At 42.9% G+C, this 26,500-nt stretch overlaps 2 protein-coding genes across 3 annotated transcripts in view; both read right to left on the reverse strand.

Annotated features, from left to right (window-relative positions):
- Positions 1–3,712, reverse strand: part of lmln (leishmanolysin-like (metallopeptidase M8 family)) — a 14,511-nt gene extending 10,799 nt beyond the window's left edge. Inside the window, exons 1-6 of the mRNA XM_056389338.1 lie at positions 3,282–3,712; positions 2,134–2,237; positions 1,956–1,986; positions 1,020–1,102; positions 513–630; positions 20–198 (exon numbers count right to left, since the gene is read on the reverse strand). Of these exons, the coding sequence (XP_056245313.1) occupies positions 20–198; positions 513–630; positions 1,020–1,102; positions 1,956–1,986; positions 2,134–2,237; positions 3,282–3,419 (653 nt within the window). The 5' untranslated portion in view covers positions 3,420–3,712. The remainder of the gene's footprint in view (positions 1–19; positions 199–512; positions 631–1,019; positions 1,103–1,955; positions 1,987–2,133; positions 2,238–3,281) is intronic.
- A 3,010-nt stretch (positions 3,713–6,722) lies between these two features.
- On the reverse strand, positions 6,723–24,546 carry tgfbr2l (transforming growth factor beta receptor-like). Of its 2 annotated transcripts, XM_056389340.1 has the most exons (9): positions 24,409–24,546; positions 14,696–14,852; positions 12,679–13,059; positions 11,893–12,104; positions 11,055–11,794; positions 10,764–10,901; positions 10,537–10,678; positions 9,809–9,936; positions 6,723–9,103 (listed from the first exon to the last, which is right to left on the reverse strand). In XM_056389340.1, the coding sequence occupies exons 4-9, from the start codon at positions 12,083–12,085 to the stop codon at positions 8,750–8,752; spliced, it is 1,695 nt and encodes a 564-aa protein (XP_056245315.1). In that variant the 5' UTR covers positions 12,086–12,104; positions 12,679–13,059; positions 14,696–14,852; positions 24,409–24,546; the 3' UTR covers positions 6,723–8,749. The 2 variants fall into 2 exon arrangements, with proteins under 2 accessions (XP_056245315.1, XP_056245314.1); XM_056389339.1 differs by lacking the exon at positions 12,679–13,059 and having other exon boundaries at positions 24,409–24,545.
- Between the last annotated feature and the right edge of the window lie 1,954 nt (positions 24,547–26,500).

A 26,500-nucleotide genomic window follows, 5' to 3' on the forward strand; every position in this document is an offset into this window, starting at 1 on the left:
GGTCACATGGTCCTCTCACCTGTCCAGCTCCGCCTCCAGCTGGCAGTACGCAGCGTAGGCCACGATGTTCTCCTGTCCGCAGCGCTCTGTGGTGACCCCGCTGACGTAGAGCACAAAGTCGGACCCCTCCACTCCGGGGCCATCTGGGGGTCCCGAGGGGCCACATGACTTCCCAGACTCGCTGCACACCTTGCATTGCTGAGAGGGAAAAACACAGTGATGCACGTGTCTTTTATTCTGAAAAGCTGTACCTTCACATGTTGAGCAGTAACAGCAGACACACTATGATTACCTCCTGCCCAACGTCAACAATAACCTTAATGAGATTAACATTCTGTCTGTCTTCACCTCCTGTCCTCCTACCCCCCCCCTTCCTTCTTTCTTTCTTTATCCCAGTCTTCCCCTCTTCCTCTTCCTCCTCCTCCTCTTCACCCCGATACACCCTCTCAGGGCTGCTAGCATGTTATTACATGATCCATTATGTGTGTGTGTGTGCAGTGGCTCTTCCTCACCTGCAGGTGGTGCTGTGGTATGATGATGGGGCCGCAGCGGGTGACGTCTGCACAGGCGCCCTGGCAGTAGCGATGGGGGTCATCTCTCTTCCTCAGGTACTGGTTGGTCGCACATTGTCTGAAACGCAGACAACAGACAACGGCGTTACATTAACTCTTCGCCGAGGTTAGAAACGATGGAGGAACTAGAGGCGGGAAAATGATTCTGAACGTCCACCTTCCAACCCAGCAGCAAAGACTAAAGTTAAATCGACACTCTGGAGACCTTGTTTGAGGGTTTGGAACAGCATCCAGAGCTGAAACCAGACAACGAGCCTCACGCAGGAATATTTTAGTTTTCTAATTCTAAATCTCTGGACACTGTTCCGAGTCTGTAGCTGAGAGAAAACTCTGGAAGATAAATGTAAGAAGATTTCCTGCATTTCTTAATGTGTTATCCTGACAGGTTCTGGCATGAGGCCCTTACCTGTAGTTTAACACTCTGTGGTGGTGGGAGGGGCCACTTACCTGCTGAGCAGCACAGGCCCCACCCTGCGCCTCACACTGAAGGCCCTCTGCAGGTAGTCGATGGCCTGAGGAAACAGCTTATCCTGAGGAGGGACACACACACAAACACAGAGTCAGTACAACTCCACATCAGTGGAACAGAAACAACAACACGTGTGACACACACAACATATAATGTACAGACATGTCAATGACAATAAAAACAAATAACAGTTATAGAGATGTACAAATGAAAAGAATAGATGTGTATGATATATGTCTCTGATTTATGTGTGTGTGTTTTACGAGGTTTAAATGTGATGGAGTCATATGTATCTGTCTTTTGTGAGAGGGTGAAAAGAAAAGTATAGTGGACATCAGTGATTATATAATAATATAATGTAATATACAGTAAATGTAATCATAGGAAGAATTTGATAATAATAAATAATAATAATTTATATGATATCCTGTCAATGTAATAAAAAAAAAAAATCTTACAACAAAAATGTAAATATGATATTATAAAGTGTAATATATAGAATAATGTAATAATAGTGTGGTGGGGTTATGACAGAATAGTATTATTGTTATTATTAATTATTTATATAATACAATGATTCTAAACATGTTATGATAATATAATATACATTATTATATTACACACCAAGTGAAGTTGCCCAGGTGAGAGCTGAACTACAGCCACCAGGGCTGAACGTGAAGACTTTAGAAAACCCCGTCAAATGTCCAGAAACACAAAGTCCCTAAATACAGAGTTGGCTTTCAACTGCTGATTGTATTTGTTTTAATTTCTTTGTTCTTTCTGTGTTTTTTATTTTCTATTTCCAGAATTATCACAATTATGATTTTCTTAAGATTTCAGCTTTAAAGGTACTCTGTGGAGATTTTGGCCACCAGCAGCGCTATGGAGCAATGTCACAGGTCAGTGTTCCTCACCTTCACCAGTCTCCTCTTGTCTGCAGGAAGCCTGTGGAAAGAGAAAGCCAGCAAACATCACTTACACTTACGTCAGTCATACAACTGACGCCTGAGTCACAGAGAAACTAGAAAGTGTCAGCCTGCAGCTTTAAAGCTTGTTTTGTTGGGGGTTGTCGGACGGGTACTGGTTACTTACTGGTCAACACTGTAGTCATAGATGATCTTTATCTTCAGCTGAAGGTCGTCAGGAGAGCTTCTCTTAGTCAGACGCTCAGGTTTCAGGTACACATGATGGACAACCTGAGAGCACCAGCAGAAACAATAAGAAAACAATATGGACAGACTGACATTTAGCACCCACAGTTCTCCAGGTTAATATGGACAAAATCTCTAACTGTGATTCATAACAAAATCAATATACTGTTCAATAAATCACAATATCCAAATGAGAATTTACATATAGTTAAATAATCAGATGAGAGTGGCTGTTTATGGCTAGTCCAATGCACCCAACAAATCAAGGTCAGTCATAAACATCCAATATTATGAATGTTATTTTAAGTTATTACAGATGTATCAGTGACAGGAAACTGCAGCACAGAGATGCCAAAATTATGTTTTTGTGGGGGTGTTAATATAAATCAGGTGGATAGCACACCTTGAAAGATTAATAACTTCAAAGTTATTTAATCAGCATCAAAAATATTCAAACTTACTTACATACTAAAATATTTATTTTGCAAGTAATGCAGTAACAATGACAGCCTCGTTGTTGTACAGATAATATACAATAATAAAATTATAATAATAATAATAGTAAATAAAATACATACAAGTAATAATACAACAAACAGAAAGAGAGCGAGAAAGGAAAATAAAGTTACGAATTACTAATTTGCTCTTTTATTTTGAAGAAATCTCCCCGGAAGTGTTCTTTCCGCTGTTGCTAGGGGAACACAGGCTAAAGATGAACATTAAAAACTGACATAACTCCCCGCTTTCACAGCTGAACTGTGTTTGAAAGACCTGTACATCCTAGTTAATGTCGGTAAACACAGTCAACACTGTCACTAACTAAGGGGCTTCGTGTTAGCCTGTTAGCTTACCCGCTAACAGCAAAGCAACTCCTTAAATGTCGGTTTAGACACACGCCGAGGTAGTTTTACTGTTGTTGTAACACGAAAACAAACACGTCACGTCTTGATATTAATTGGCTGAAGTGGGTGTCAAGCAACAGTTTTTAAACACACAATATAACTGAACAGATACGTTAATTACCCACTACAGCTAGCATGCTAGCTAGCTTAGCTTGGTATAAACCCAGCAGAACGAGCCGCGGCTCACCTCGTCGGGAGGGGGAGCTCGGTGTTTGCAGGTCCCATGGCAGCTCACTAATACAGCCAGGAGGGAGAGGACGAAGACAGGGCCGAGGAGGAACCAGGACACGGACGGCTTGCCATCCCCGCTCAGCCTCGGCTCCATCCTCCGTACAGCCCGACAGGCGGGGCTCGGCAGCCCGCAGTCAACAGAGCCTCCGCCGGTCCGGTCCCCTTGGTGCTCGTTTCATTCATCGCTCGCGGGGTGAATCAGAACATTTTAGCATCCCGCAAATACGACCGACGTTCGTTCAGACCACAAGAGAAGAGACAACACCGGCCGGTGACAGGTAAGATGTACGGCTCACAGCTGCGGCCAGTCCCGGGTTGATTCTCCGTGTCAGCTGCAAGGAGAGCTCCGGCACCCCGAAGATCGTCTGTGATGAGGATGAGTCACTCTTGTACGGATCTATTGTAGCGAAGAGGCACAGCGCTCCAAAGATCGTCTGTTAACAAGATGACTCACTCAGAACCTCTGAGCACGGCTGGATAAACTTCAGGGCAAAACATTTGAGCACAGATTTATTTGGGAATATGCACCGTGTTCATGTTGACACAAGGGGGCGTGTTTATGCCCTCATTTCAGTTCACAGCCTGCTTTGCTTGAGTGGTGTATACGTAATAATTATGGAGTCACAGGAGTGCCATAAAAAAGAATAAATCTGTAAAAGAATAAGAAAATAAATGTTATATTATAATGAAATATAAACAGGAGAATAAATAAGTAAATAATATGTTGAAATATAAAGAGAAATAAATAAAACAATAAAAAAGAAAAAGCTGTTGGGGCGCCTCGTGGCTCACCTGGTAGAGTGCATACCACATGGACTAACTGCAGCGGCCATGGGTTCGAATCATTTGCTGCATGACATCCCCTCACTCTCTCTCCCCTGACTTTCCTTTCTACCTCTCACTGTACTTTCAAATAAAGGCAAAAATGCCCCCATGTTTCTTTAGCTTTTTCTATTCAAAGGAGAGCATCTTTTTATTCTTTTATTAATTCCAGTTTATGTTTCCACCTTTATTTTCTTATTCATTTACAGATTTATTCTTTTTTTTTTATAGCACTCCTAAGACTCTGCGCCCTGGAAGATGATCAATCTGTCAGATTTGAGAAATGTATTTACTATACAGATAGGACAGCTAAAATAACCAGAACATGGAAAATGGAGAGTTTGGCATGAACCACAACATCCCCATTTGAAGTCCGTATTAATAATAGAACAGGAGCCCCTGCAGGTGAAATTGGTCGCTGTTCTAATTGTTTACACCTGATTGTTGTATGATTCGTGTAGCTGCCTAAATTTAGCAGCTTAGTCAAGTAAAGTTAATTTATTTTGACTAATTTTATTTATAAAGTCATTTGAGACTCATGAAAGGAACTCAGAGCAGGAGTTGAAGCTGCTGCTTGATTTCACTAATACATCTGTGAGCAGTAAATAGACCCTGTTCATACACTGTTTTATTATGAAGCCCATGTTGTTTCCTGTTCTGTCTTCAGGCTGGTTTGTGTCTGATGTTCCCACATTCTGTGACAGCCAGCCTCCATAAACTGATTGAGCTGATCAGGAACTTCAGAGAGAGGAGTTAAATGTGATTAGCTTTACAGGCTCCAGCTTAAGTGAATATTGAACTGGTCTCTGATGTCTGAGTGACCAATGAAAGCCTCCTCTCAGTTTGTCTGATCACTTTCATCCTTATTTTCCTCCTTCTGCCCATGATTCTGGTCATGAAGTGCAAATTCCAAATTATTATTTTTGTTGTTGTTGAGTTGGTGAGAATCCAGTTTAAAGTTGCTGAGTCACGTGAAGCCCCGTGTCCTGCACTGTAAAAAAAATCCTAATTTTACAGATAACAACTGAAAATCTTTACAGTATTTTTTTCTGTTTTTTAAAATTGTGAACAAAAGTCTTTAAAATGACAGAAATCATCTGTGAATTAACAGCCAAACTTGTATTTTAAGCATTATGCCAATAATAATGAATTACAATTATTTCCCATTTCTGTAAAGAAAAATTACTGTATTATTTATACAGTATTTTTTCTGCTTTCTTAAATTACAAACAAATCTATGTAAAATGACAGTAATTATCTGTAATTAAAAATGTAGCTTGTTAATATAAAGGTTAATGTCCATACGAACAGTTTAAAGCTCTTCTCTGTGATTTCAGGGTAAATCTTATTAGTTTTACATTTATGTGACTTCTACATTCAAACTTTGTGATTCTGGATGAAATGTAACAAACTTTTTTTCATCACATCAAACTTCAAACTTCAAACAAAAAAGTTTGAAGTACTGGAATGTATCCCAGCATGCACTGGGAGGAAAGCAGGAATTCTGTATACTGTACCGTGTGTGTGTGCATGTGTGCGTGTGTCAAGTGGCAAACTGTCGTGACGTCAAACCCATTGGCTGAGCAACAGCTTCCAGTCGACCTGTCAGACTGTTGCACCGTCCTCACTGAGCTATGAAGGATTATTTTACATCTCTACTATAATTTATACTTGTTACTAAATAAGATTTATCCACCTCTTTATGATGCAACTTGTCTCGTGACAGTGAAGTTAACTACAGGTTTTAACATTACTTTACAAACTTAAAGATTTAATGTTGACACAAATACTGTTGAAGTTTGAGATGATTTAATGTTTTACAGTATTTTTTACTTTGTCTTCCAAAACAAAAGGTTTCCTTTACAATATTAAGCTTGTGTTAATATTTAATTGACTGACACTTAATTTTATTATTAGGAAAAAGTTTCTCTGCAGAAACTTTAGTGGCGTCACTTTATTGAAGGAGTTTGATCATAATCATTTAGGAAAAATCTGTAAAATCAGTTTTTGTCGGTAGAAAAATTAATGAACCTTTCTGTAAATGTATTGTTTTTACACTATTTGAATTAGGATGTTTTACTTTAATTTTTGTTTTTGTTTGGCAGCTGCTGCTGCCGATCATTTGACTGTTCTTTTACGATTTTCTTTTTTTACAGTGTGCTGAAATCTGACTGACAGGAAATTAAACAGCAGTTTACAGGAGATTAAAAGGGACCTCCACAGATTTCCTGCTTACCAGGTGTTTCCAGGTGTTGTAGGGAGGTTCAGGTGCATCATGGGTAATAAAAATATGACATCTCTAATTCGGCTGCTCCGACTCTGGTCTTTTATTTTAAACCATCTTTCTGTGAGTCTGAATTTCCAGGTAAGCATCAAAGTAAAATCTGACTTCAGTCTTGTTTCCTCTTCTGCTGCTTTGTGACCATGAGTCGACCATGAGCCATTAAACCACTGAAGAAGAAGAAGATCCAGTCAAAGCTCAGATGATGAAACCATGTGAAGAACATTATGGAAAAAGTGAAAATATGTAACAATAGATGGAAATGTGTTTATAGACAGAATCCATACTCAGTAATTAATTACAGAAAACAAACTTTATTACAAAGCAACATCATTTGGAGACTGTAGTGACTTTGAGTATTTGTGTTTCATGTTGATAGAAAAGTCTTTTTAGTGGCTGAATTTACAAATGATCTGGACACTGGAAGATTTCTTACATCTCAGAAATAACAAAAACATCACACATAATTCTGTAGCCTGTAATTAATAATCAGATATATAATTAAATCTTTGGCAGAGGTTTGTGATTGAAAGTGGAAAATCAGACCAATTCTTCACTGTAATTTGTTTTTTTAATCGGATACAACCACCGTCCACAGGCAGACAGTTCATACAGGAAGGTTAAAGTAACAATAATCACAGTCACAACAAAACAAAATGGAGACCAGCTCCGACAAAATGAAACGTTTCCACACAACAACAGTGTGAGTGTTCGTCTGTACCAGCAGAGCTACGACTAGGAGAAGATCACAGGTGAGTCCACCAGTCACTTCTGTCCTTTCTGGACTTCAGGTGAAGAGTCCAGGACGTCCCAAAGAGAGAACATCCATCGTACTGTGAGTCTTTTCAGTCGTTTCAGACTTTACCTCTTCCTGTCAGCGGCAGGTCGGTCCACACTGAAACATCTCAGCAGCTGCTGGATGACGGTGATGAAATGTGGTTCGGACGTTCATGTTCCCCTCAGGCTGAACTGTGATAACTTCACTGACCCTCTGACTTTTCCTTGAGTGCCATCATCGAGTCAAAGTTTGAGAATGTTAGCATCGCCGCTGCGCCTGAATGCAGAAGCCAGGTTCCTCAGAGAAACCAGGTTATACAGGTAATGACAGAACATGTTTAAATGCATGGTAGTCTCACACAGTCAGACCTCTCTCCACAGAGCTGTGTTAGCACTGGAGAATGCTCTGCACCCATTAGCATTCTGCTATAGGGTTAAAAACACTTTGGTTTGTTTGTATTTCTGGTGCCGCTGCAAAATACTGTCGGAGGGAAACTTGTTTTGTAGGAACGTTAACACGTAGGGACACGAAAAACGTCATTAAAATGGCAGATTTCTATGAGCTGATTGTACAATTCAGATCTTCATCAAAACTGGCCATTTTCAGCGTGCAGGCTGAAGCTCTGAGGTTGTTGCTGTTCTCTGTAGCAAAGAGGATTTAGAAAACGGTGACACGCAGGGGAAGAGGAACAGGAGGAGAATGCCGCCTGAAACAGGCGCAAGTTTGCAGGTTTATACCCACAGCGTATATCCGGTGAGTCAGACCTCGTTATATCCTGGTTAATCAGGTGTCTGCATTAGAAATCATCTTACAGGAGAAAGGAATCATAACCTGGTTACTCAAAATGTTTCTCTGGAGAGTTGAGGATCATCACTGCTGAGAAATGTGATCACTGGCGTCAAACATCATATTCTGGAGACGTGCATTTCCCTTTATTCTGGTTATTGTCCTGAAGCTGGGAAAACAACAAAACTGCTGAGGTGTAGAAATCAGAAATCTGGTGAATAACCAGACTAAAAGTCGACATGCTAACAGCTCTGTAAGACCATACTTACACTAAGTTGTGCTTTGAGCTGAATGCTAACAGGTTACAATCAATGACAATGCTAAAATATCAATGTTGACCCTGTTCAACATCTTAGTTTAGCTGATGGGAGTGTCATCAGTTCTGCAGTTAGAGTTTTTAACCAAATGATGGCGCTAGAGGAAAAGTCACAATCCATCTAACAGTTGTGATATTTCAGTCTGGACCTAAAATATAAAGCTGCTGGTGGCGCCAGAGGAGAAGTCAGAGGACGAACAAAGTCAGTAGAATTTATCCTCTGAGGAAAACGAATGTTTGTGCAAAGTTTTATGGAAATCCATCTGATGGTTGTTGTTGATATTTGAGTCTGGACCAAAGTGATGGAAGTACCGACAATTCCCCCCCTACAGCCGGACCTCCACCATGACACCACCATGATTTTAAAGACTCATGTAAATTACTACAGAATCAGTTTTTAGTTACTTCTCAGTCCCTTCACTATCGGCTGCTTCAGGCCAGTTACAGTAACAGGTCACAACCGGTACCAGTGTGAACCGGAGAATCATGGGATACCTCTGTACCGTCTCTCTGTGGCTTAGGAACCTGGAGGGAGGAAGAGGAGGAGGGTGAGGAAGCAGCAGTGGAGGAGGAATGAACCTGGTCATTGTCTGGTTTCTCAGAGTTCTTTGCTCTTTCTTCGTCCTCCGGTCTGCCAACTTCTGGTCTCAGTTCCTGGTCCTGGTCCTGGTCCTGGTCCTGCTCCTGCTCCTGCTGCAGGACGTTGAAGCGCTCCACCACACAGTGAGCCGTCAGTCTGGCCTCCGGGTCGTGATCCCAGCACTCAGTGATGGTGGAGCAGAAGACGCTCATCCCCTGGAGGACAGAGGACCGGAGTTAGACAAGATGTTAAAACAGCCAGTGTCCAGTGGAGCCCCAGAGTGATCAATATTAAACAAAAAAATAAGTAATAATGAAATAAATATTCACATTACTAAACTGCAGTCTGTGCTGGTACCTTTACTTTTTACATTATACACAAATAACAAAGTTCTTCCTCATCAATACTTCAGTGTCAATCTCTACGCAGATGACAAAGTTTTATTTGCCTGAGGCTTCACTTCAAACCAGGCTCTAACTCATCTCCAGTCTGGGCCCCAACAACATGATTTCCAGAGGAAACAAATGCCCTTCAATGGATCAATCAGTTGGGAATTGGTGATCGATTGGGAGCATGTGATTGGCTCAAAAGTGAGAGGGTGGTGACTATACCACTGTCCTGAGAAGTAAATTCATGAAATAAAAACTAGAAAACAATGAAATATCAATCCATAATAATGAGATGTTTTAGTTACTTCTTCAATTATTTAATAATTTATTGGTTTATTTATAGATTTTACACAATTTATTTATTGATGATTTAATGTAAAACTTTTTAATGTACTTAACACGAAACATGTGGGGGTATCAGAGCGGAGAGAGAGATGACATCGTCCTGAAATGCATTATGGGTAAGAATCTCTGACTTGGGGTCAGTTCCTCTGTGTGTTTGGAAAGAAAGCAGCTGTTTGTGTGTCTGACCTGATGCTGCGTCCAGGCTGAGGGGATGTCAGGACGTCCTCTGTCCCTCAGCACCAGGTCTCTCATACTGTCCACACAGGGCTGCTCACACACCTTAGAGCCAAACGCCGGCTCGTAGCTCTCCACCTCTGCACCAGCACACACACACGCACACACATTATGTTCACACACACACACACACACACACACACACACACACACGTTCACACACACACATGTTCACACACACACACACATTATGTTCACACACACACACACACACACACACACACACACACACACACACGTTCACACACACACATGTTCACACACACACACACATTATGTTCACACACACACACACACACATCAGTATGAGTCCTGCTGCCTTCAGGTGCTGCAGAGATTTAATCTTTTTTCCACACAGCCAGAAGAATCAGTCAGATTCAGACTGATGCTTCAATCTAATTAAAAGTTTATGTCCTAATCCGAACATATCTAACATATCTACTGGCTGGAGAGTGATTCATCAAAATGTTGTATTTCATTTTAGCCATTATTTCCTTGTTGCTGTGCGTTGACGTCAAGTATTCAGTTGCTGATGAAGTGATGATCAGACTGATGTTGGAGAAACAAATACCAACAACTCACTTTGTGCTGCTTCATCTGAATGAACCTCACACCTGAGCGCCATGCACTATAAACTGGGTCATGAAAATATTGCTCAGAAACAACAAAAAGGTTCTTACCTCCGATTGCGTGGCAGCGGGAGGCCATTTCCCAGAGGACCAGAGCCATGGAGTAAACATCCATCTGTTTAAAGGCCTCGAGGTCCTCCAGGTTCACCCTGGACTCTAGTACCTCGGGAGCCATGTAGCGAGCTGTCCCCACCTGGACAGGATGATACAGGTGAGTCCAATCAAATGACAACCTGAACATCACGAAGAAACAGACCAACTAAACCTGAGCAGCTTACCTGTCCACTGTTGGCGTAGTCATCGACAGTGAGCGAGAGGTCCAATCTCAAGGCCAGACCAAAGTCACATAGAGCGCACTCCTTCCTGCTCTTCACCACGATGTTACTGCTCTTCAGGTCCCGATGGGCGACTGGCACCTACAGCAACACAGGCAACCGGCCACGAGCACCGTCAATAAGCTCCACAGCTCACCATGAAACAGGCGAGATATAAGTGAATAAATAAAATGTAGACGTGCTGAAAAAAGGTCAGCAAAACCCAGATTTCCAGAGACTGTCGCCTGGATTTACCTTTGGTATCCCGCTGGGTGTCGTGTCACTGTGGAGATGAGCTAACCCTTTAGCGATGCTACCTGCCATGACAACAAGCTCCTCCCAGCTCAGGATGTTTGCCGTGAGGAAGTCCTGCAGGTTGCCGAGGCTGTGATAGGCCAAGACCAGCCAGTACTTCCTGAGAGTGTGACCGGGCGGACCCCTCTCTTCAGCCGCCAGGAACTGCACCACGTTGTCGTGCTCCAGTTTGGGGTCGGAAAAGATGGAGCATTCGTTTCTCCACGAGGCGTACTCCACAGCGGGAAACACCTTCACTGCCACGGTTTCATAGCTGTTAACCCCGCCCTTCTCGCCCTGCAGCAGGCGCGCCCTCCACACTTCAGCGAAGCGCCCCTTCCCCACCAGGGCCTCCAGTTTGATGGGCAGCGGTTCGGCCAATTGGCCTTGCCAATCTGTGATGTCATTGTTGAGAGATGACACCTTGGCATTAGACTCCTCCAGCTGAGATCCAGGAGCCATCACACCTCCTCCTCCTCTGGCCTCCGACCCCCGGCCTCCACATGGCAGGTCCAAAGCCTGGTAGAGCTCTGGGGTGCGTTTGGTGGGCCAGTCGGGGCGTGCAGGAGGGCCAGGTTTGTCAGGGCGGTGTGTGCGGTAGAAATAGAAGGCGGCGGTGGCAACTATGGCAACAAGGAGAGGAGGCACCAAACTAACCACGACCACCGGGATCACGTCTTTACTCTGCAGCTTGAAGAACCCTGAAGCAACGGGGAGAGAATACTGTAATCTATTCATCCGTCCATTCAGCCATCCATCTATTGACTCATCCATCCATCCATCCATCACCCCCCCTCACCGTTGGCTCCCTTGTTGAAGATCAGTTTGTCGTTACATTCGTGTTCTCCCTGGCAGCCACAGACCATCATGGCTCCGTCCTCTGCCGGCTGTGGGACCATGTGACACTCTCTGGAGGTGAAGTTGAGCAGCAGGCCGGGGTCGACGCCCTCTAGTGGCAGAGCGGGATGATGACACATCGTGTGCACCGTCATTGTGTCGTTGGTCTTCCTCCTGAGGAGCAGAGGAAAGTACAAACACATAAAACAACATGCATGACTTTAAAGAGGCTATTTGGGGGGGGAGGGGGACTTCTTCAGGTGGGGCTCGACACTACAGTGACGAGGCTGGAGCTAGCCAGTTAGCATGCTAATTCAGTATATGAAAAGCAGTGATAGAAATAGAAGAAAAATAAGAGTTAAAATTGGTGGTAAAAAGAGGCTCTGAGCCTCTCTTCTGATTGGCTGACTGATTTCTGACTGATCCAATAAAAATACAGCAGATTTCAGGTAAAAACACTCAGAGAAACCAAATCCTGCCAGGTTTGGATGGTGGGTCCAGGTGGGCGGGGCTTGGTGACTGCTTTGTTGTGACATCACAAAGTTACAGAACTCAGGGGCCAGTTGTACAAAACATCTTAAATTAAGATTTTCCCTCAAGTCTGAGGCGAGGTTTCCTTCAAATAAAAACAGTTGCAAGTGGAAAACTTAAGTGGAAAATTTCTCTGTGGACTGAGGCTTTGATACTTTCACAGTATTAATATAGAAGCTAGAGCTGATCTATAATCACACTACACATGGACACAGACCTTTACACTGGAGGAGCTTTAAGATGAAGGTTGTGCAGCTCAGAGAGGAAGATTTGTGAATATGATTCAAACATCTTCTTGTTGAGTGTCTCAGCACAGTCAGTCTGAGCAGCTCGATCCCTGTCAACTTTGACCTGAATAAACGTCTGTTTCCCTCCCTCTCCTCTCCTCTCCGTCACTTCTCCCTTATCACTGGTTTCCTGCAGAAAGCTGGGAGGGTTGGACCAGCTGACGTGAACAGGAAATGAGAGGGGTGCAGCAAGGGGGTGGGGGTCCCAGCCTAGCACTATTATCCAAACAAAAGACACGAATCAGCAGAAACTTTCTGCTCCTGGAGGAGGCGACGGCGGTGGAGTGGGTGAGGGTCATCACGCTTCAGCTCTGACGGGAAAAACAAGCCAGAAGAAAAATGTTTGTCTGTTTCTGACACAGTGGCGAGTCGAGAGAAACCACCTCAGGAGGTTTCATTATGCTGACAACAACATATTGAAGCAGCTTAGCTGTACTGTGGTGGACTGGCTCATGGGAAACCAGTGCCTGTCAATACTCCCACATTTTTATGGCACGCTACAGACAGGACATGTTGTTTTTTCTTGGTCTTTAACAAGAACAAGACCAGGACAGAGTGGATGACACACTCAGTCACTAAGTCAAACAAAGACAGGAGGACGAATCAAAACACAAAGACTTCAGGGACACAGGAGAACGTCACTATGGCGATGGTTTCTCTTTAGCATGAGAAACTTTCCTCATTATCTCTACAAACCAAATGATTCAGTTTGAACAAGGAGCTTGAAGGAAAGGTGACGGAGTCTGTGCACATCAGTCAGCCAAACTCAAACTGCTTCCTCCCCACACCAGGATCTGGAGCCACGAGAGCTTTTACTAAGGAGCAGCAGCTAAAGACCAAAGGTCGTCTGAGCAGCAGGTTATTGTGACATCATAGTTAGGTTTTGTTGCTAGGCGACATCTAGTGGTCGTAATAATGATGACAGGAGCGAAGGGGAAAGTGTCGGTGACGTAGTATAAAGAGAGACAAAGTCCACGTCAGGAGGAGGAGGTGGTGGACGGATGAATGTGACACAGGAGAGCCGTGTGTTCGATTCCCATATGAAACCAGCTGTTTATGTTGTAACCATGACAACAAAGATCATCTAACGTTGAGGTAATTACTTATTTTAACCCAAACCACCAACCTTAACTAAACCTAACCAAGCCGTGACCGTTACTATAGTAACCATGGCGACGAGGCTACGTACGCTGCTCTCACCACAGTCCGTTTATTTATTATTGTAACCTTGACAACCAAGGTCCGACACGCTTGGGGTGCCTAGGGGCGCTATTTCAGGAGACACTGCTGTGGGTCGCATCAGAGGGTCAATGGTTGTTCAGGTTCACATGGAAAACCGACGCCGACTGGTTGTTTACACCGCACCACAGCTTCCACACCAACACAAACAAACACAAACAAACACAAACAAACACAAACAAACACAAACACAAACAAACACAAACAAACACAAACAAACAAACACAAACAAACACAACAGAGTTGCTGCACAAAACATGTCGGCTCTTACTTACGTCTTGTTTCTCTAAAAGTAACTAGAATTACCGCCTCACGGTTGTACGCCTCCGCCGAAACACCTTTTGTGTTCTCGAGGTATCACATTCACAAGGCCAGAACCACATTTTGCGAGGTCACCCTGACCTCGTCTTTGACCTTTAGGCACCAAATTCTAATCAGTTCCTCTTTCAGTCCTAGTGAATGTTTGTGCCAAATTTGAAGAAGGTCCATCCAGGTGTTACTGAGATTCAGGCAGACAATCTGAAAACAAAATGGCTCCTGCTCTGACCGTCGTCAGCGCTGAGGAATAAAAACAAGAATAAACCTGTCTGAGCACTGGTCATGTTTTAAATCAGATGGGATCCAGCTCTTGCTCCCTCATGGTCTGAATGCTCCTACTGAAAGTCACATCCGCCACATGAAGGTAACATAACTTCAGGGTCCACTCACCATATGGCGATGCAGATCTCCTCGATGACGGTGCAGAAGGACGACAGGGTGCAGTTACTCATGCAGACGCTGTCTTTACACACCGGACTGGACACCTCACACCACTTACACAGGTTGAAGCTCAGGTGGCTGAAAGACTGGACGACACCTGGAAGACCTGCAGGGTGAAAGAGAGGAAGGTGAGGTCAGACATGGTGGATAAGAAACTGTAGAACAGGTTACTGCAGCCGTGTCCCTTACGAGTAAGATGTTACTTCCTGCTCGGGCTGTGGACATTATGCATTGTGTGTTTTGTATTACCACTTGAGTCCAGTATGTGGCGCTAGAGAACACGCACCAAACATACATACATGATGTTCAAACAAATGATGATTGTAACTCAAGTGCTACTTCCTGTTTTCAGTTAGCGCTCTGGCTATGATGTCATATTACCATGTAGATGTCATCAGTGTGAGACCGTCATCACACGTTACGTTCGGAGCAAATCAGACAATGTATGTTTGGGTTATAACAACTTTTGTAGCGAAACATCGAAAGTCGCCGTGACGCCACAGTCACGCCTTTCAACGGAAACTCACAGTTTTCACACTGAAGCATCATCAAGGTAAAAATCACTTTCTGACCAAGTTTGAAGTGGGTGTGGTCAACCTGCCAGGAGGAACGTGTAAAACAAATCATTTCCTGCCGCCATTAGCTGCCACTATAATTATACCTGAATATTCTTATATATGTGTGCGTGTGTCTGTGTGTGTGTTTGTGTGTGTGTGTGTGTATGTGTGTGTGTGTGTGTGTGTGTGTGTATACGTGCTGCTGGGGTAAGACATCTGCTCTGCCACGTTCAGCCTCACATGAGATGACCATGCAGCAGGAAGTGGGTGTGTCCCTCTGAAGCTCATTAGCCAAAACTGTTAGCGTGCAGCTAACTGTACTGCAGCACACAACACAACCCAGCTCTCTGTTACTGTGTGTGTTGTTGTGTACTTTACTATTTGTGTTTCAGCTTTATGTGTGTGTGTGTGATGCTCGGCCACATCACAGCAACTCCAGTGATCATACCCAGATGACAAACACACACACACACACACACACACACACACACACACACACAAACAGACACACACACTCAGAAACCCCTGTTGTATATCTGCATAAACAAGCATTGAAATACACAATAACACATGAGTATATATACTTTACACACACATACAGGGTTGTACACATAAACACAACACTTCATTAAGTGTCACACACACACACACACACACACACACACAGCAGGAGTTGATCCAGATGTCTCAGAGCTGAAGACAAAGGAAGAAAACTGAAAGAGCTGGAGAAGCAAAACGCTCAGTGTAATTAAAATCAGCAGTGTGTGTGTGTGTGTGTTGTGTGTGTGTGTGTGTGTGTGTGTGTGTGTGTGAGAGAGCGAGAGAAAGAGACAATAGAGTCTCTACATGTGTGTAACAGTTGTGTATGTTTTTGTGTGAAGCTGGCAGTGAGTCTGTTTAGAGCAGTGTGCGTGTGTGTGTGTGTGTGTGTGTTTCTCCAGGAATAAATTGAAGCCAGAAGTGATCTACTTTCAGAGCCAAGTTAGTATCCAACACTCCACCCTCAAAGGCTCATGGGAAATTGAAACACTCCATGCTGCTCGGAGGAGGAGGCCCTCGCTATGAGAAACACACACATACATACATACATATACACACACATATACACACATATACACATACACGCACACACACGCGCGCGCGCGCACACACACACACACACACACACACACACACACACACACACACACACACACACATATATGAAGCTTCGTCCAGCTCCTGTCAGGAAACATGTTTCCTGTGAGTGTCACATGATCAGACTGACACTGTTTAATATGAAGCTACAGGAAGTTGTTTTATCTGATGTCCATCGGAGCAGAACTCAGAGAATCCTTTTCTCCTTTCACACTGGACAAACAAACCTGCTAACACACACTCACACATGCTAACACACGCTCACACATGCTAACACACACTCACACATGCTAACACACACTCACACATGCTAACACACACTCACACATGCTAACACACGCTCACACATGCTAACACACGCTCACACATGCTAACACACACTCACACACGCTCACACACACTCACACACGCTAACACACACTCACACATGCTAACACACACTCACACATGCTAACACACACTCACACATGCTAACACACACGCTAACACACTCACACATGCTAACACACACTCACACATGCTAACACACACTCACACATGCTAACACACACTCACACACACTCACACATGCTAACACACACTCACACATGCTAACACACACACACACACACATGCTAACACACACACACTCACACATGCTAACACACACTCACACATGCTAACACATGCTAACACACACTCAAACATGCTAACACACACTCACACACGCTCACACACACTCACACACGCTAACACACACGCTAACACACACTCACACACACACACTCACACACGCTAACACACACTCACACATGCTAACACACACTCACACACACTCACGCTAACACACACGCTAACACACACTCACACACACGCTAACACACACTCACACATGCTAACACACACTCACACACACTCACACATGCTAACACACACTCACACACGCTAACACACACTCACACGCTCACACACACACTCACACACACTCACACATGCTAACACTCACACGCTCACACACTCACACACACACCCACACACGTTCACACGCGCTCACACGCACTCACGCTAACACGCTCACACACGCTAACACGCTCTCACACGCGCTCACACACGCTAACACACGCTCACGCACACATGTTAACACACGCTCACACACGCTAACACGCTCTCACACGCGCTCGTTAACACGCTCTCACACACGCTCACACACTCACACACGCTCTCACACACGCTCACACACTCACACACGCTCTCACACGTTAACACGCGCTAACACACACGCTAACACACGCACTCACGCTCACACACGCTAACACACGCTAACACACACGCTAACACACACGCTAACACGCTCTCACGCGCTCACACACGCACTCACGCTAACACGCACTCACGCTCACACACGCTAACACACGCTCACACACGCTCACACACGCAAACACACGCTCACACACGCTCGTTAACACGCTCTCACACACGCTCACACACGCTCTCACACGCGCTCACACACGTTAACACACGCTCACACACGCTAACACGCACTCACGCTCACACACGCTCTCACACGCGCTAACACACACGCTAACACACGCTAACACACGCTCACACACGCTCACACACGCTAACACGCACTCACGCTCACACACGCTAACACACGCTAACACACGCTAACACGCTCTCACGCGCTCACACACGCACTCACGCTAACACGCACTCACGCTCACACACGCTAACACACGCTCACGTTAACACACACTCACACACGCTCACGTTAACACACACTCACGTTAACACACACACACGCTCACACACGCTCACGTTAACACACACTCACACACGCTCACGTTAACACACGCTCACGTTAACACACACTCACACACTCACACACGCTAACACACGCTCACACACGCTCACGTTAACACACACGCTCACACACGCTCACGCTCACACACACTCACACACACTCACACACACTCACACACGCTAACACACTCACAAACGCTAACACACGCTAACACACACGCTCACACACGCTAACACACGCTCACGTTAACACACACTCACACACGCTCACACACGCTATCGTTAACACACACTCACACACACACACTCACACACGCTAACATCCGGCTTTTGTCATCAGTGTGAACAGGAACAATCAGTGTTCCCGGGTCACGTGACTCTGCAGTAGTCTCAGGTGTTGATCAGCTCCAGCTCCGATAAACGGTGATGTAAACATGTGTCCCGGATGAACACGCGGAGTTTAGCCCCTTCTCCGACCCTGTAAACACACCTGTCACCCGTGATGTCACGTGAGTCGTCGAGGCTTTGAAGTGTGTGTCGAGTGCAGCTGCGCATTTCCGGTGAAGCGCGTACCGATCCAATGCGTGTATCATTTTAGACGTATGACGTAACTGATGACGTGAAGCCGCGCCCCTCGTCTGTACCACCTGACTGTTCACACTCATAAGAGTAAATTCTCAAATAATAAATCATTCTTTCCCGCTTTCATCATTGAAATTGAAATATATATATCATCCATATCCACAGGAACAAATAGAAAAGCAATTAAGACATGTAATGTTTCTTCACATGTAAACTGTTCCCGACATTTTCAATAAAAAAACAAAAATCAAGCTGCTTTTGGTGGCGATTTGACTTTTGGAGCAACCGCGACATGAGACCTCTGAGAGAAATGATATCTCATAGTTTTAGGTTAATAACACTGATTGACAGTGACTGGTTGTATTTGCAATGGAAGGAAAACTAAAACTTCTCCAGTTTGACGAGACTTTGATCTTATTTCTCCCAATGAAGCACGAACATAACAGAGGGAATTTATTATAGATGCTTTAAGTTTATTGAAATATATTTTTTCAATGACATATGTTGATTCTTTTTACAATAATTACAATAAAGGTCTGATTAGAATAGAGATACAATCATGGTTTTCCTTGTACTGATAGTTTGAAATGTTTATATTTTCCTATTTTACATTCTAGCCAGTAGATGTCTCCATTTTGTTTTCAGGTTTTCCATCCGTCCCTCCCATTCTTGCTGACACGATGTCTTGGTGACACCTTCAGGGAACTTTAAAAACGTTCAGTTGGACTCAAGGATGAACTGACTAGACATTGGTGGTCAAAGGTCAAAGGTCAAGGTCAGTGTGACCTAACATAAAACCTCTTAGCCATAACTCAAGGTTAGGGTTAACGCTAAACTTAACCCAAGAAATTATGACAAAATTTCATACAAATGGTTCATATTTCATATGACTGTGGATAAACGGACACTCGCCAAAGTGGTGAGGTCATACAACTGTGTACAAAGGGAGAAATGAATCCATCAATTCAAAATGACCTGCAGCTGATTCAGCATATTTAATTATCCAAAATGTGAACAAATAAAAGGTGGAAAAAAAGAAAGTGAGCTGCAGACCACATTATATCTGACTGAATCTACGGCAAACCCAAGGACTCATTATATCATATGCATCTTATACAAGTGGGTGACAAAGGTTAGGTGGATCTGGATCTGGATCTGGCAGAACTGGTCACCATGGGATTTAATTTAACTCACCTCTGTCAGAGTTTAAACTGAGACATGATTCACACGCAGTAAGTTAGCAACCAAGCTAAGCTAGCCCTGTCCCTCCTCAGTGACTCTGTATCCACTGAAGACATGAACAGTCATGAGAACTAATGTCTGTCCAGTCCAGGTCACAGGTCACAGGTCAGAGGTCACTGCTCCAACCAGATACTGAGGCACACACAGGGATTCTGCTGGACCACGTTCTGGAGCGACTGAGTCTTAACAGCAGAGCACATCCTCAGCTGCACTAATGATGATGAATGTGTGTGTTTGTGTGTGTGTGAGGAGTCATCAGGCCATCTCCACGTCACCTCTCTGTCCTCATTAGCACAAATGAAGCACAAACACACAAACACACACTTTCTTTCAGTGCCAGTCTCTCTCCTCTCCAACATCTTAAGACAACGGCAAGACGCCAGTGTATCTGTGTGGTGTGTGTGTGTGTGTGTGTGTGTTGTGTGTGTGTGTGTGTGTGTGTGTGCGCGCGTGGGCTATTCATAAGACGTTTCAGATACACTCGCTCTTTGTTAGATGTGATATAATAGGAAGCTTTTTCCTCTCAGTCAGTTCAGCTCACTCCTCTTTAAAATCACTCTTCACTAGAACAGGAAGAACACGTCATTCGAACCTGTTAGCTTAGATTAGCGTCTGTTGTTGTTATATTATTATATTATTATATTATATTATTATATATTTGTAGCAGGTCAATTCATTTTATCAGATGTATTCCCACCCAGCTGCTTGTGATTAAGGTTGAATTTATATGAAGTGACCTTGGCTTTATGTTTACCTTGTTTATCATCTTAGCTTAGCATGTTAGCATGTGAACATTTTCTAATTAGAAGTGAACACAATCGTGGTAGTAGTAGAGATAATAGAGTTATTATGGTTCATCCTGAGGGGAACATGAACATGAACATCTGTACAAAGTTTCACGACAATCCATCCAACCATGGGTAGAGATTACAGGGGGAACAGGGGGTCTGGACCCCCCCCCCCCCCCCCCCCCCCCCCCCCACACACACACACACACACACACTTTCTGAGAGAAACTGAGAATTGTCCCCATCAATATATCCCTTTAAACATAGCAATATATACAAAAAAAAATTTGCATTAAACACACTGCTGCTAATTATAGATTCAAAATAATATGATAAGTAAATAAGTAAATAAGTTAAGTAAAATAATAAGTCTCCTCTTCTGCCTCAGTGGTTTGGTCCACTGTCGACCATCCCTGGACCCCCACACATGAGCCCTCGGTGGGGGCTTTGTTCTGGACTTATTGGTTCCAAAGAAGACAAATCTTAATGCTACTGCAGGTTTAAGGAACCAGTCAAACTGACTGGTTCCTACTGGGACTCAGATGTGGCCACAGTGGAGGATGGCTGGGTGTATTTGTAAATCCTGGATCAGGCTTTTTTCTCACTGTGTAACTGATGAGTAAAATGTTCATGTATTAATGTGAGGAAGGTTCAGCCTCATCATCATCACCTGTTTCCCTCTCTTCAAGCTTCATGTTTGTCACAGCTGCTGTTTCATCTCAGACAAGAGGACAAACTGTTTCCTGATACTGTTGAATCTTGATGAATAATTTACAGGTGGATCCGACCTGAGTCCTGATCTGAATCCATGGAGGGACTACAAGACAGCGCTTAGACCTGAAACCTAGACCCCTACTCCTCCTGTACAGGAGCACACCCAGACAGAAAGAGACACGCTTTTCAGTCACCTCGTGTCTCTTTGTAGTCACTCTGAGTCTCTTTGTAGTCACTTTGTGTCTCTTTGTAGTCACTCTGTGTCTCTTTGTAGTCACCTCGTGTCTCTTTGTAGTCACCTCGTGTCTCTTTGTAGTCACTTTGTGTCTCTTTGCAGTCACTTTGTGTCTCTTTTCAGTCACCTCGTGTCTCTTTGTAGTCACCTTGTGTCTCTTTGCAGTCACCTCGTGTCTCTTTGTAGTCACTTTGTGTCTCTTTGCAGTCACCTCGTGTCTCTTTGTAGTCACTTTGTGTCTCTTTGCAGTCACCTCGTGTCTCTTTGTAGTCACCTTGTGTCTCTTTGTGGTCACTTTGTCTCTTTGTAGTCACTTTGTCTCTTTGTAGTCACTTTGTCTCTTTGTAGTCACCTTGTGTCTCTTTGTGGTCACTTTGTCTCTTTGTAGTCACCTTGTCTCTTTGTAGTCACTTTGTGTCTCTTTGTAGTCACCTTGTGTCTCTTTGCAGTCATTTTGTCTCTTTATAGTCACCTTGTCTCTTTGTAGTCACTTTGTGTCTCTTTGTAATCACCTTGTCTCTTTGTAGTCACCTTGTGTCTCTTTGTAGTCACTTTGTGTCTCTTTGTAGTCACTTTGTGTCTCTTTGTAGTCACCTTGTGTCTCTTTGTAGTCACTTTGTGTCTCTTTGTAGTCACCTTGTCTCTTTATAGTCACCTTGTGTCTCTTTGTAGTCACTCTGAGTCTCTTTGTAGTCACTTTGTGTCTCTTTGTAGTCACTTTGTGTCTCTTTATAGTCACCTCGTGTCTCTTTGTAGTCACTTTGTGTCTCTTTGTAGTCACTTTGTGTCTCTTTGTAGTCACCTTGTGTCTCTTTGTAGTCACTTTGTGTCTCTTTGTAGTCACTTTGTGTCTCTTTGTAGTCACCTTGTGTCTCTTTGTAGTCACTTTGTGTCTCTTTGTAGTCACCTTGTCTCTTTATAGTCACCTTGTGTCTCTTTGTAGTCACTCTGTGTCTCTTTGTAGTCACTTTGTGTCTCTTTGCAGTCACCTTGTCTCTTTGTAGTCACTTTGTGTCTCTTTGTAGTCACCTCGTGTCTCTTTGTAGTCACCTTGTGTCTCTTTGTGGTCACTTTGTCTCTTTGTAGTCACCTTGTGTCTCTTTGTGGTCACTTTGTCTCTTTGTAGTCACCTTGTGTCTCTTTGTGGTCACTTTGTCTCTTTGTAGTCACCTCGTGTCTCTTTGTAGTCACTTTGTGTCTCTTTGTAGTCACCTTGTGTCTCTTTGCAGTCACTTTGTCTCTTTATAGTCACCTTGTCTCTTTGTAGTCACTTTGTGTCTCTTTGTAATCACCTTGTCTCTTTTTAGTCACCTTGTGTCTCTTTGTAGTCACCTTGTGTCTCTTTGTAGTCACTTTGTGTCTCTTTGTAGTCACCTTGTGTCTCTTTGTAGTCACTTTGTGTCTCTTTGTAGTCACCTTGTCTCTTTATAGTCACCTTGTGTCTCTTTGTAGTCACTCTGAGTCTCTTTGTAGTCACTTTGTGTCTCTTTGTAGTCACTTTGTGTCTCTTTATAGTCACCTCGTGTCTCTTTGTAGTCACTTTGTGTCTCTTTGTAGTCACTTTGTGTCTCTTTGTAGTCACCTTGTGTCTCTTTGTAGTCACTTTGTGTCTCTTTGTAGTCACTTTGTGTCTCTTTGTAGTCACCTTGTGTCTCTTTGTAGTCACTTTGTGTCTCTTTGTAGTCACCTTGTCTCTTTATAGTCACCTTGTGTCTCTTTGTAGTCACTCTGTGTCTCTTTGTAGTCACTTTGTGTCTCTTTGTAGTCACCTCGTGTCTCTTTGTAGTCACTTTGTGTCTCTTTGTAGTCACCTCGTGTCTCTTTGTAGTCACTCTGAGTCTCTTTGTAGTCACTTTGTGTCTCTTTGTAGTCACTTTGTGTCTCTTTGTAGTCACCTCGTGTCTCTTTGTAGTCTCCTCGTGTCTCTTTGTAGTCACCTCGTGTCTCTTTGTAGTCACCTCGTGTCTCTTTGTAGTCACTTTGTGTCCTTTTTTGATTGTTCTTTGTCTCGTTTTGTTTGCTTAGCAGTTACTGTTGTTAATTTACAGAAATGTGTTTTTGTTCCTCTGACTGTTACTGATCACTGATCAAAGCTTTCAAAGGTCAATATCTGAGCTGACCACAGTGAGCTCAGATCAGGACTCTGGACTGAAGCTCAGTCTCTCAGTTAAAGACCTGGACCTGGACCTTGCTCGCTGTGGGAAGAACTCACCAAACAACAAACCATGATGGAGTCACTTTGCCTTGTGACGTCTGGTGTGAACTCAGCACTTGCATGATGCTGGAATAAGAACTTGAGCCTCCACTAATTTACCAGAACCAGTACTACACTGTTACATTACAAGTACCAGTCCTTCATGAAGTACAAGTACACAAGTAGCCAACTATCAGCTTCATGTAGTTCCAGTACTGATTCTTTATGAAGCTGAGAAAACTTTTACTTGAACAGAACTATAACTTGAAAAGGTCCCTATTGTTTTTACACTGTAATCTGTTTAATTTGAACTTTCTCCAAAACCAAACGTCTTCGCTCCATCCCTCCCTCCCTCCTTCCCTCCCTCCAAACCTCCGCAAACAGCCCCGAGGAAAAGAAAGAAAGAAGTCCGGAGATCAGGCAGCACTCACCGGCGGTCATGAGGACTAGGATCCCGGTCCAAAACGTCCAGCACCGAGCCATCATCTGCGGGCAAAGTCAGCCGGAGAAACTCAGGGGCGCTCGGTCAGTCCGTCCGTCAGTCTGTCGGTCGGTCATGTATGCTCAGAGAGAAATCCAGATGTTTTTCATCCAGATGTGGTTTAGCACCGCCCACCGCTGCCGCCGCTGCTGCTGCCTCTCTGGCTGCGTGTTTCCACTGACTCTCTGCGGCAGATCTCTGCTGGTTCCCGGGGTGAAACCCAGAGGTGTTGGATTTCAAACATTTACCAACCATTCATCGATTATTGGAACATGTTCACCCATACAATATGAATATGAATATATATACCAGTACTACTATATGTATATATATATATATATATATATATATATATATATATATATATATATAATTTCTATATAGAATCATATATCAGCATCATCATATATGGGTATTATGTGTGACATATATGAAATGCCCATAGTAAAAATTATATATGCACATAGACTAACAATATCTATGTGATGAATTTGATAAATACATAACAAAAATAAATAATTTAATTTTTTAAAATTATAAATAAAATGCCATGTCTGTCTGATTTTATTCATTTATTTCATTATAATTTTTATTTTATATTTTGCTCAGAGACATTTATTTGCTCAGTATGTAAATGTATGACCTGTCATCATATTGTAATTATCATTATTATTATTAGTAGTAGTAGTAGTAGTATCATCATTATTATGACTGTTTTTATCAGTTTCAACAGGCTCATTGATTATGACAACATTTATATGTAATCATAATAACAATTAACTAATAATAAAATGAGACAAGGAGAAAAAATATCATAACTTATACATCATTTTTTATGACATGAATGTTACACAGGGTAAAAGGGAACACAAGATATGAGGATTTTATTTTAATTTCCACTGTTCATAATTTTCTCTGTATTACTATCATCATCACTTTCTTTTTATGTATTTATTCTTGAGATTATATTGAGCGATAACAAAGCAAAGTGAAGCTGAAATGGAGGGTGAACACTAACAGGCTTATTCCAGCTCGTTAGTCAGGTCATAATGAAAGCTGAGTGATACGAGGGATCAGTGAACACACACACACACACACACACACACACACACACACACACACACACACACACACACACACACACACACACACACACACACACAATACTGTGTTTCTATTTTTAACTTCACAGGTTTGATGCCCAGCAGCAACATTTTATGGGTTTCCCACGAGCTCCAGTCAAACCTCTGACGTTATTTTTCAGTCATGGTTGATTAGTTAAAGTCAAAACCTCTTGCTCAGCTTGACACCTGGACGCAGATTTATGACATCACTCCGGCTCGCTTTTATGTGTTTATGTCTGCAAAGCTTTGTCAGATGCTTCACGGACAAAAAAATGTAATAACAGTCATATCAGGAGACTTTAAATGGAAAAAACGTTTGGAACCATAATAAGAAACATTGGGTTATTAAGTAAATTGGAAAAGTTTCATTTAAAATTATACACTTGATTTGTCCTGTACACGTGGTGCTTTCAAGACTATTGTTTTTTGCAATTACAAACCTGAGCATAGTTATGAAATAGTTTTGGTTAGATGTATAATTTTTCTTTAAGAAGCTGACAAGCTGGTTCAACTATTAATTTAGAAAAAAGAGACGTTACATTTTTTTTGATAAGAATGACATTGATTGTAAAAATATAAACATTTATTTTTAATCTCTATTTTATATGGAAAATACAAATGAACTAAAATGAAACCACACATTCAACAATTCCAAATAATAGTCGGACGCTGTTTTGATTCACTACACGCACTAAAGAAATAAAGCAATAAAAACAGTAGAAACTTGTGAAGCCTTAAATATTTTCATTTAATATCTGTTTTTGTTTACCCTTATGTATATAGTCAGTCCTTTTGAAATACTTTTGTTTTACTATTTTCTTTATTATCCTTATTGATATGTAACATGTATATCATTTTAATTTCATGGTATTGTTCATATTTTACTATGTATTTTACCTCAGAAGTTATGACTGTTTC

The sequence above is a fragment of the Seriola aureovittata genome, chromosome 11 (genome assembly GCF_021018895.1).
Source record: "Seriola aureovittata isolate HTS-2021-v1 ecotype China chromosome 11, ASM2101889v1, whole genome shotgun sequence".
Taxonomy (NCBI): domain Eukaryota; kingdom Metazoa; phylum Chordata; class Actinopteri; order Carangiformes; family Carangidae; genus Seriola; species Seriola aureovittata.

Bases quoted from the DNA above. Each gene is read 5' to 3' on its own strand.
- tgfbr2l (XM_056389339.1), bottom strand. From the start codon at position 24,463: ATGATGGCTCGGTGCTGGACGTTTTGGACCGGGATCCTAGTCCTCATG. The intron at 12,105-14,695 runs GTGAGTGGACCC...TCTGCTCCTCAG, and splicing joins GAGATCTGCATCGCCATATG to GAGGAAGACCAACGACACAA. The intron at 11,795-11,892 runs GTGAGGGGGGGT...CCGTTGCTTCAG, and splicing joins CTTCAACAAGGGAGCCAACG to GGTTCTTCAAGCTGCAGAGT.